Source organism: Phlebotomus papatasi, chromosome 2 (genome assembly GCF_024763615.1).
Source record: "Phlebotomus papatasi isolate M1 chromosome 2, Ppap_2.1, whole genome shotgun sequence".
NCBI classification, from domain to species: domain Eukaryota; kingdom Metazoa; phylum Arthropoda; class Insecta; order Diptera; family Psychodidae; genus Phlebotomus; species Phlebotomus papatasi.
The window spans coordinates 93,354,921-93,367,011 of record NC_077223.1 but is presented as its reverse complement, the minus strand read 5'-3'; the positions used below and the strand labels follow the sequence as shown (position 1 = coordinate 93,367,011).

General features: G+C 33.6%; 1 protein-coding gene across 3 annotated transcripts in view; it reads right to left on the bottom strand.

Moving 5' to 3' along the window:
* The window catches only part of LOC129802425 (insulin-like receptor), a 29,800-nt gene that overhangs the window by 1,556 nt on the left and 16,153 nt on the right, over window positions 1–12,091 (bottom strand). For all 3 annotated transcript variants that reach the window (XM_055848215.1, XM_055848213.1, XM_055848216.1), the window contains exons 6-10: window positions 9,235–10,429; window positions 7,934–8,117; window positions 6,730–7,088; window positions 6,351–6,658; window positions 2,628–3,357 (exon numbers count right to left, since the gene is read on the bottom strand). In XM_055848215.1, coding sequence (XP_055704190.1) covers window positions 2,628–3,357; window positions 6,351–6,658; window positions 6,730–7,088; window positions 7,934–8,117; window positions 9,235–10,429 — 2,776 coding nt within the window. The remainder of the gene's footprint in view (window positions 1–2,627; window positions 3,358–6,350; window positions 6,659–6,729; window positions 7,089–7,933; window positions 8,118–9,234; window positions 10,430–12,091) is intronic.

The following is a 12,091-nucleotide window of genomic DNA, read 5'->3' as shown; positions in this document are numbered from 1 at the left end:
ATTTTTGGTCAAAAATCGTGAATTTTCGATTTTCTGCTTCCTTGCAGATATCCTGACTTTTTTTATATTTTTAGACCAGAATAAGAAAAAACCTCTCGGGGCCAATAAGTATGATAACTAACAATTACAAATTACATAAATTTGAAAAACAATTTTATCTTAACCCTTTAAGGACGACTGGGTCACCCGTGACCCATAGAGAAAATAATTTTTCCTGACTACCTGAAGTTATTTCTTTCTAATGTTTTTACCAAATCACAAAGTAGAAAGATGTAGGAATCTAAGATATTTTTTGAAAATCTCCACCTATTTGCTATACTTATAAAAAATATTTGAGCTCAAAAATAACGAATTTTCAAATTTTCACGTTGCTGCTTGAATTTTAATATTTTTAATATTTCTAATTTTTTTAAGCAAAAACCTCTTGGGACTAGAAACTACAATAACTATACATAATATTTCTCAACAAAGTAAAAATTATAGTTTATTGGTATTTTCAGGAAAGCTTCATAATTTTCATGGGTCATATATGACCCAATCGTCCCTAAAGGTAAAAAACACAGAATTTGTTTTTAGTGGATTTTCGAAGATTTGAAGTTAGACTGTTTCATGTTTTTGTGTATGTGTGCGCAAAATAGTTAATTATTCGTGTAATATTATGTGATATATCAATTAGTTGAGATTTCCCAGTGCAATACTGACTGAAGAAGGTAATGTTTTGATAATTTATAAGATACTTCTGCGTATATGTTATAAATTCATAACTTTTTACTCTTGTACATGACTTCAAAAATGGAAAAAAAATCATGATCAATGAACCCGAAATCATCCACATATTATGCCCGGAAGATAGCAATGATGCCAACAATCTTGTCCTGAACGAAAGTGATATAATATATTTGGAACAAGACGTGGATGAAATGGACTTTGAAGTCTTCATCGAAAACGCATCAACTCCGGAAGAACTCCCGGATCCACAGAAATGTGCAACTGTACGTCTGAAATTCCCAGAGACAAGCAACATTGCACCTACCCATTACCATCAAATATGTTTCGAAGAAAACTGAGGTGCACATGGTGCTATCAGAAAAAAGGATTATAAGACCAATTGTATTTGTGAGGCATGCGACATTTATCTCTGTGTTACTAGTTTTACTAGCAATTGTTTCCAAAAATTGAATGAGATTTTTTAAAATTAATTTTTGATCGTTTTAATTTTTACTCGTATACTCTAAATTTTTTTTATTATTACAAATATATTCAAGTTATTTATCTTTCAAAAATAACAGAGCAAACGAGTAAACCAGTCGTCTGGAAAATTTTGTGCTTTTTTACCTTTAAGGACGATTGGGTCATATATGACCCATAGTTTTCCAGGACTCCTAGGGATGGGAAAATTTCTTTTTAACCATAAATCTCTTATTTAGGCTAAAATATCGAGGGAAACTTGATTTCGTTGAATTTCGCTCAGCGGAAAGCTTCTCGTCCTTAAAGGGTTAAATGCTATACTTCAAAAGCCTCAAAAGTACTTTCGTATCATTCACCAGTTACCGATTAATAACCGGTTCATTATCATTATTTTAACGATATTAACCCGAAAATTATTAACCCAATCAAAATTCTCGCACACTATTTGAAATAAGGTATAATTGAATTAAAGTAATCTATATAAGTAATTCTAGAAGTATTAATAAATTTAATGTCAAGTTTCGTAGTGTGATAACTTCCAGAACAGAAATTTCGTTTTTTTTTATCAGACAGAAACAAAAAAACTTGTCTATCGACAATATTTTGATTATTTCCGCCAAGTTTGTTTTTTAATCACGGTAGCAAACACATACAGTAATTTTAGAGCGGTACATTTGCAATTTATCATCTGAAACGGTTACGGATTGTGCTGCTTTTTAAGCGCAATCTTAATCGTTTTATGATTGAGCTGTGCGTAGTTTAAGCGCAATCCAAACCGTTTTAAGATTGAGCTGTGCATGTTTTTAAGCGCAATATTAACATTTTTGTCCTGAATCTATGCGTGTTTTCAGGGCAATTTTAACCTTTTTATATTTGAGCTGTGAAAGTCACTACAATTTTAACCGTTTTATGATTAAACTGTGCGTGTTTTCAGAGCAATCTTAAACGTTTTACACTTCATCTGTGCGTATTTTGAGCACAATTTAAACGAAATTAATTTAATTTTAATGACATAACATATTCTAAATTATAAATTGTTCTTTGATTTTATCATATATTTTTTCTATGTTTCTATAAACTTCGCCAAAGTTTAATAAATTGAATTTTTTTTTTTTAATCCTAAGAAGTCAGGTCTGATAAATATTTAAGTAATACTCGAGAATTTTAAGGGCGATATCCGTGACCTGCCCGACCCGCTAAAAATCATGCGGGTACCCGCGTCGCGGGTCGGATCGGGTCGGGTATGCAGGGCTAACGATAAGCTAACTGATAATTAATAGAAATATGTAAGTCTCTTAGGAAAAATAAAAGAAAATTCACATTATTCCAAGACATGAACGTTCGAAGGGAGAGTACTTTCCACTATGTGAAATTGTCCTACCTTCCGTACAATCATTTCTTTATTTTACCTTAAATATTGCAAAAAAAAAGTAACTCACCTTTAGTTCCTTTTCTGTAATAGTCCGTCTCATAGATGTCCCTTGTCATGCCGAAATCGCCAATTTTAACAGTTAAATCTTCAGCCACCATACAGTTTCTTGCCGCCAAATCGCGATGGACAAATTTCTTAGCTGCCAAATATGCCATTCCATCAGCAATTTCAATAGCCATCTGAAGTATACGCTTCAATGTTGGTGGTTGTGGTGGACTCTGGCCGGTTTTAATTGCTTCGGGATCCGGACGATGTGATCTTAGGTATCCCTTGAGATCACCCTTAGCCATCAATTCCATGATAACAAGTGTCGGTTGTCCACGCGATACAACACCAAGAAGCCTCACAACGTGATGTGTGTCAAAGGCCTTCATCACTGATGCCTCCTTCAGGAAATTCATCCTCTCACGATCCGTTGCATTCTCATTTACCGTCTTAATGGCACACTTTACATTCTCTCCATACTTTTCCAATTTACTTATTGTTCCCTCATACACCATCCCAAATGATCCCTGACCCAATTCCTTCAGCTGCGTTATATTATCCCTTGGCATCTCCCATTCATCCGGTGTGTACTGCATACTCACATAATCGGGATTAACTGTGGCTATTAACTTCAAATCAGGCACATTTCTCATGCGTTTTTGATACCAGAAGAACACAAATATGAATAATGTGACTAGGAGAATGGGAAGAGCAATTGCCAGACCAATGGTTAGAGCATGGTCATTATCTTTCTGCAAATAGACAAAACCACGGAAAGGCAAAGCTATTTAAAATGTTTTTTGAGACCCCTTTAGAAAATCATAAATTTTATTTGAAACTTAGGGTAAATGTCCTAATTAAAAACCATTTCCAGACGCTTTAACTTTGACAGAAGATTCAACACATTAAGTACATATTTTTTTCTGAAGAGAGTTATAAATTTGCTCCTTGACTCTTCTAGAATGTTACAGTTTAGTGAAAATTCTTTAAATATAATTTGAAAACTTCTTAAATACAAGAAAAATACGCGAGTGTAAAATGCTTCTATTGGAAACAAATTAATCCAAATGGAGACAAGGGAAAATTTCTAATTGGAGACAAACAGTGTAAGTGAAACTGCGACGAAAGGCTTCCAAAACCTTGTTGAGTTGCTCTTGAGTGCAGAATTTGTTCTTATTCCTAGTGTTTTCTCCTTTCCCATCTAAAACAATAAGAAAATCTCTCCAAAAATATTATATTTCCGGGGTTTTCTATTGAAGCATTTGTAGACACTTCAGATAAACCCTTTCTGTTCACGAAATAGGTAATTATTTCATTTGAAAACTTCACGTACCCTTAACAATAAAGATTAGCATTGAATTTAACTAAAATTAGCCAGAAATATAACATAAATGTTAAACAAAACGAATAAATAACAGCCACCTTATTGCGTTTTTCATTGGAAAACATCGTCGATCGATAAAAATTTCGATGGTAAATTAACAAATTAAAATTTGTGAATATGAATGGATTTTCGCTTTATTTGGCGCAAAATTAACTAAATATAATGAAACTGTGGTATAGAAAATATATAAATATAATAATTTAGTACTGTATTTATCATGAAAACAGTGACGTTTCCATTTGGAGGAGCGAAAAATTCCCATTTAGAGCAGGTTTTAATTTAGCTTAATTTACCCTATTTGTTCTTTTTTTCATTAATTTTCAATGTGTCATTAGAAGCCATGTCACATTAATCAATCCCATCGAGGTATTTTTAGGAAGGAAACTAAAAGATCTTCCCCTCATAATAAAATACTAAGAAAATAATAAAACTTTTGTTGGATAAAATTATGACATTCTGAAGACTGATGCGGTAAAGAAAACTTAAATTTGATGAAATTAAGTAGAGGAAGGGAAGAAAAAATAGATTCTGCCACACCTCCACGTAAGCCAGGCCAATTTGAGTACGTAATCCTTATCTAAATTTTCCATTTTTTTGTTTGCTGTTCTAGAATTTCAAAAGTACTAGGAGGGGAAAGCGCGCTACCTTCGGACGACTCAAGCTTCGGACAATTGAATTATTTCTCTATGTTCCTTATGTATTTAAACCATACCTCTTTTCTGAAAATTGGAAGCATTGGACTAGTTATTAAAATATAATATTACAATGGGCCAAATTCACTAACAATACATTGAAAAAAAAGTTATTTGTACGAAGCAAAAATCGTCCGAAGGTAGCGCTTTTTCTCCTATGCAAAATTTTTAGATATAATTCTGTAAAAAATATTTTCTTTATGCAAGCGTTATTGGGGGGGCGTAATCTATATTTAATTGAGAATTACTCTGAAAGAAATGGTTTTGTATCTATTAGGGGAGACCGGGGAGGTTTGGGACAGGGGTAGTGTGGGACAAGGCGATTTTTTCAATTAATTTTTTAATTAATAAATTAATTAATAAATGAGATTTAACCATTACTCTATCGTAGGCAATATTAAGATGTATCTTGACTAAAAGAATGGATATCCAAAAACTTTGTATATTTTGACGTCTCAGTTTTCCTCTTTGTATTTTATATCAGCGATATATAATGAAAACTTTTTTTATCTCATTGAGTAGCAGTGTAATCTGGGAACATATTTTTATAAAACTTTCACAGATTATACGCACTTGTTTTTTACATAAAGGTTTTAAATACCAAATGTACACGTGGGGATGTTTGGGACATCTGAAAGGGGATGAATGGGACGTTGATTTTCGACAAGATTGTAGGTGGTATGCAATTGTTTATTGTCAAAATGAAAAGTAATGCCCAGTTTCTGAAAATCTTGTGCAAAGTTTACCAGTGGAGCAGATTTCTCTAACTACAGGGACAATTAAATCATCATTGTCTTGAGAATCAATAATTCTTTCTCAGAGGATATTCGATCTTTGCCCAATCTAGTTAAAAACTATTTTCTCGAGAATTTCTCGAACAATATCCTCTACAATTTTTACAAGTTCTCCAGAAAAGGCAAGGCGAGAGCTAATTCAGAGAAATAATGAGAAAACAGGTACAATGCAGTTGTCGTAAAATCAAACAGGAATCCATCAATGAGTTCAAAACTAAGAGTTGCAAGAAAATCTACTCGCCTGAGGAATATTGATAATCATGATTGCAATATTTAGAATAAAAAAGCAAAGAAAAGAAAGGTAGATGGAAAATAAGAAGAAAATACTTTAAATAATTGATTGACAATAAATGTATCTACTGTACAAATAAAATTGATATTAATTTTTAAGTGTAAATAAAAGATAAAACATTTTTATTTCTATCAGAAATATTTTTAATCTGGTATTTAAAATTAATTAACGTGTTCCAGTAATACAAATTATGCGAGGAAAAACGCGTCCCAAACATACCGTTTAGCGTCCCATACTACCCCACATCAGGGAGGTTTGGGACAAAGCGTCAAGTTAAATGTTTTATCTTCTCCAAGAAAACTCAGTTGTTTTCCAAGTTCTATCGAGTACTTTTTATAAAGTCAAAACCCATAAGTATCTTATAGACCGCATAAAATTGTAATACATTATCGTGGTTTTTTGGAATAGTGTCTCAAAGTCAAAACATGAAAAAGTGTCCCAAACCTCCCCGGTCTCCCCTGCCTGAAAATTTTTAATAATCTAAATGGAATTCATCCCCGGGACACTTGTTAAAATACTCCCAAACTATTAAAATTTTTCCTAAAAAAATAAATCGGAATATTAAAATAAATTTTTCACTTACTTGAATAACAATATAACGCGGTTCTGTGACATTTCCATCACCAGCCAGGGAAGTTGCCATCACTTGGATACTGTAGTTTCCAGGTTCGGTCATGGTGAGTTTAAATGTCCCATTTCTCTTATCGAAATCCTCCTTTTGGATGCAATGCTCAACAGCTTTTCTCATGCTATTCACATCATCAACCTTCTGAATTCGCACAGTGTACGTGAGTATGAGACTATTGGGATACTTTGGTGCCTTCCACGAAATGAACAAAGTGTTATTGCTGCTTTTCTCAAGTGAAACTCCAGTAATATCATCAGCACCGCCTTTTTTTTACAAAAAAATAAATAAATAAATTTTTTTTTTTTCAGAATCATCAGCTGCATGTCCACCTTACCAATTTTTCCTGTTCTTTGTTGTACAAATTCCTTTGTGCTGCAATTTGAGGGTTTATTCTCATTGGCAGGATAAGGATCCTCCTCCTCATCGCGACAAGCAACTACTGAGATCTTATACTGTGTAAAGTGTTTGAGTTGCTTTATAACATACTTTGTCTCAGTTACATTGAGTTCACGATAGAGTTGAATGTAGTACTCATTATTTTCATCCAAAATATCATGCTTCTCATCCTCAGAAATTCCATTTTCATCCAACCCATCGGGTACAGGAGTATCAGGGAATTTCTCAACACCAACTAAGGAACTTGTATTATTTCCATTAGGTGATAAACTGCGTCGACTACGTGGTGTTGTTTTCCTATAGAGCAGAAGAAACCATGTTAACTCTATCGAAGGAATTCTCTTCTGGTCCGCAGAATAAATCTAGAACGGTCTTCAGGCTAGAGGTTTAGCCCAGTTCCCGAAGGTCTCAAAATATTAAATAGAGAGCAATTTTATTGCTTTTTGAGAACCTAACGGCGTTATCACACTTGCACATTAAAATTTTAATGTGATTCACATTAATTGTCGCTTGTGAGGGTCCAAATATGTTATTTGTGTCTTTGAGTCACTTAATATTTGGGGTATTTCTATTTATTAATAAAGAAGTGGACTTGGCCTGCAAAAATAAGTTTAAATTTACCTAAAGCATAAATATTTTTCACATTAAAAAATTAAAGAGAAAATCGCATTATTTTTTGCATTAATGCTAAAATCAATTTATATCAAATTTTGCGGGCCAAGTCTACCTTTTTATCAACAAATACATCAAATTTTTAATAAAAAATGATTCAAACACACAAATTACACATTTGGGCTCTCACCAGCGACAATTAATGTGAATCATATTAAAATTTTAATGTGCAAGTGTCATAACACAGATAAGTCTGTCTGGGGCATTAAGTCTAAAGACCGTTTTACTGTAAGATTTTCTTCAGAGTATATTTAAGTACGTTTTAATAAAAAAAAATCATTCTGGCTTTTCAAAAACCCATGATCAATATTTTTGAAATTTTACGATTTTAACTTCTGTATTCTTTTGTTGTTCTATTTTTTATTGCTTTTTTTAAGAAAGATATTTTGGTTTCTAAGTGAATTTTAATTTATATGTGTCCATAGGCCGATAATCATCAAATAATTGAGAGAAAAAATCACAGAACTTACTTGACGTAGACATAGTTGTGCAGATGATCCTCGAAGCTTATTTGAATTTCGGCATCAGTCTCCGAGAGCTTTGGTTTATCGTCCTTAGTGCAGGCACATTTTTCCGGATCGTCGCTGGGTGTTGGTGCTGTTGGTTTTTGTGGCGAACTTGGAGGAGCTGGCAAATCACTTTCTGGCTTTAAACCTAAAAGTTGCCGGGTACAAGAAAAAAATATAATAAAAAAACCCCGAAGTCCAATAGGAATTCCTGAGTAAACTCAACTGGAAAATAATTTTAGGACACACCCCTTTGAGGAATTATGTAAATTTGAAATTTATTTTTATTGTTTAACAAGATGAGATTCCATCAGTTTGGTGGGGACAGGATACTCTAAAAACTGCAATTGTGAGTAAAGTAAGGAAATTTATGAAGCTCTTAAAAAAATGTCACGCCTACTTCAAAACGGATCCCGGTTAAAATCCCGAATTCTTAAAAATGTCATACAGTAGACTCTCGCTCAATCGGCTCTTTTTAAATCGGACGAAAAATGTTGTAAGATAATTTTTTACGTTTGATTTTCAAGCGAATTTGCTCAAATTTGCTGTAGTTTCTCTTGTTTTATCGTGATTCTTTATAATTGAGCGCTTTTTGTGGAATTTACAATGACTTTGTCGCCCAAATCTCTCGATAAGTTAAATGACATTTTGCCCCATATGCCCGATTGAGAGAGAGTCTACTGTAGCTACTTCCAAGATTGCACCTTCGCATGTTGAAGGCAAAGGGAAATTTTCTACACATTATCATTTGTATAATTTCGTCCCTTTCATAGGATATTGATCATTAGAATTTTGGCTTTCTGGATTTCGACCCATTCGATATTTTGTAACTACGGGAATTTAATTTTTCAGGATTTTGGGCGACACTGTTCAAATAACTAATTTGTGAAAACAAATTAGAATTATCTAAAGTGTCTAAAGGAAGATATAAAAAGAAAAATCAGTGATGAAACGCCTCCTCAGTAACCACGCCCACTAAAATTTCCTAATTGTTCCATTGTCATGTATTCCTGTTACACAAAAGAAACTCTCTCAAAAATTGGTTTAGTTGTAGCACTTTCTTTAGTTTCCAGAGCAGCATTTCCTATACATTGAAAAAAAGGATATCTTTGTTCAGAACTACTGAAAGGGGCGTGGTCTAAAATTATATTAGGGCGGAACTTTCTATTTTCAATGGCATTTGGGGAATAATAACTGTAGAATCAATCTGTGATTATTCGAAATATAAATCACAATTATTCAGTTAAAAAAAATTGTAAACTTACCAAATTTACAGTAATTCCTCTTTGACCTCAAAGATGAATCGTCTTCCGCAAGTTTAACCGAGATGCAGTAAGTTGTGAGATTTCCATTGGCCTTAGCAGGTGGATCCCATTCGACAACAATTTCCGATGTCCCATTGGCAGCCGCTCGAAGCCGTAAAACCGGCTGCGGTTGTCCTGATCGTGTCCGGATGTAGATTATATCACTCTGGGCACCTAATTGTTCCGTGGCCACTGTATAGGTCTTCACGTAGTACGCATATTGAGTATAGGCCTGAAGTCGATTCAATGGATAGTAAATTGATGACTGCTTTAGATTATCTCGTCCAACATCATCCACTTTCCATCCATCTGAACCACATGCATCTCGGCCATCATAGAGGGAGACATTCTTGTATGGTGCTTCAATGTAGGATACAACATAACCCAATAGAGCTCGATCATCCTCCAATTGGAAAGGTTCCCACTCAATAACTGCCCCATTGGATGTAATTTTTGTCGTATTGACAATCAATTTTGTGACATTGCATGCTATTTTGTCACCATTTGATGTCTTTGCCACATCCTGAACCTCATAGAAATCCTTTCCACCCATATCCGGAATGGAATTCTTCAGTGCTTCAATTTTATAGAGACACAATTTGGGATTGTAATGGAATGATATTCTACCTTTCTCAATTCTCAATTGACTTGTTGTATTCCACAATGATTGTAAATTTGGATTGTCCAGGACAATGAGAGAATTGCGATTGTTCTCAAGTGTGTTGCCATGAATTACTTTGAGATTTTTCAGAAAACTCAGTGACATCAGCGGAAAACACCGTGCCACTTTGAGATATCCATCAATTTCTTCAATATTTGAAAGAAACTCCTCCAATTCCTTCACAATATTCAAACCACCTTGATTCATTATCTGAATTTCAAGTGGTCCTGTTATATGAGTGCACCCCTGCATCTTCTGAGCCGTTGAAATACTATCAATTTTTCCCCCTTGACACGTCTTACGGCACATTCCATTGCACGGAAAACATGTGCGATTTGCTGTATAATTGTCCATTTTGTAGTAATTGGTAGGACATTCGAGGACACAAGTACCATTGAAGGGTATAAAGGGAAAACTTTGGCCTAGATGACTCGTATCAAGAGAATCGGTAATATTTAAGCATTCTTGCTTTGAGATACACCGTCGAGAATAGTGCTGCAAAAAATATTTTGGAAATATTACGTTTACCGGCATTAAGATGTCTTACAAAGAAAAGCATTAATCCTTTAAGAAATTAACATTTTTTCTTTTAAATTCGGAATTGTTAATATTTTTGTAATATTTTTCACGAATTTAGTTTAAAAATAAAAGCGCAAGAATACGTTGATTATAGAAAATGTAGCTATGATTCTTTTATATTTACATCTATTGTTGCGTTTCAGGATTCAGAAAGTTACAAGAATCGCTTTCATATCGGGTTTACGAAGTTATCTTTATTATTATTATTATTATTGTTCAATTTTTAAGGCTTGGTTAATATTGCCTTTGGTTTTGTGTTCTCAGCCAATCCGCCTTCACTCCCTTCCATCTCCTCCAAAACCATATTTTTCTGTTTTTTTTTTCAATGATTTTCGGATATAGCAGCCTGGCTTAATATTTCGTCCAAACATCAAAACGTCCCTCCAAAGGTCAATCACACTGGAGGGTAAAAATTTCAAACAATTTGATTGAATTTGGAATTTTTTGGAAAGGTTTTAACATTTCTTATCCGACTGTATGGGTCCAAATCGTTAATGAATTGGTCAAGTTAATCGTAATTGATTTTTTTCGAATTTCCCTTTTTATTTGCGCATAGGTATTTTACTAATGACAAAAACATTCTAAAATGCACACTTCTTAGCCAATTTTCTAGTTCAGAATTGGTTTTCGATTTATAAATGACTTTAATCACTGAGAAAAAAAAAGAGGGTACGATTAACTTTTTTTCCTCATAACTTTAACACTTTTTAGGTGTAAAAATATATCAACATTTTTTAATGTTAATTTTACATCTTTTTAAGGATAAAATTAACATGAAAAAGGGTAACTTTAACCCCTAATACACCTAGAAAGGGTAATATTTACACCGATTTCGGATCAATACTGCAGTGTAAAATTAACATTTCCGGGATGTTATTTTAACTTTTTCGGATTTCTCTCAGTGATAGGCAAAACACAGGTATAGGATGAAATGGGGTAATTTGGAATCACCTCTAATTTGGAAATTTGAGATTCCCTAATGGCCCAAATAGACTCAGGCTGATCCTCAAGCGTATTTAGCTTGTAAAATTTGGCAGGAGAGATTTATCCCAAACTGTCATACACTGAGGACTTAGGATCATCAATTAGAGATCCTTTACATAATCTTCCTTTACCTAATCATCTATTTCCGAATTTTAAAAGCTAAATATTTTCAAGGATCAGTCTGAGTTTATTTTGGTCCTAACACTTTTAGATGGCAAAAGGAAAAAAAAAACAACAAAGAATACTTTGGAGTGTAAAGTCTTATACTTCGTTGTGGCTTTCTTTTTCTCTTTGACCATCTGAAACAGTGAGAAAATCTCAAAATTCCAAAATAAACATGATTCTGAATTACTTCACCATACTCTACATACCCAAAAAACATGCAAAACGACAAATCGACGGTTCCATTCCATACTATGCTATCTCAGAATGACAACTTTTCAGGAGAACCATTTGATGTTGGAGATTTCCTATGCTGCTCGTGTAAATTTTTTTCGAAAGTCTCAAATACCTCGTTACCCGAACATCGGATGACCACCAAATTTTTACGAGTTATAGATCTCGGTCTCAGGAATAACATATCTCTCGGAGTAA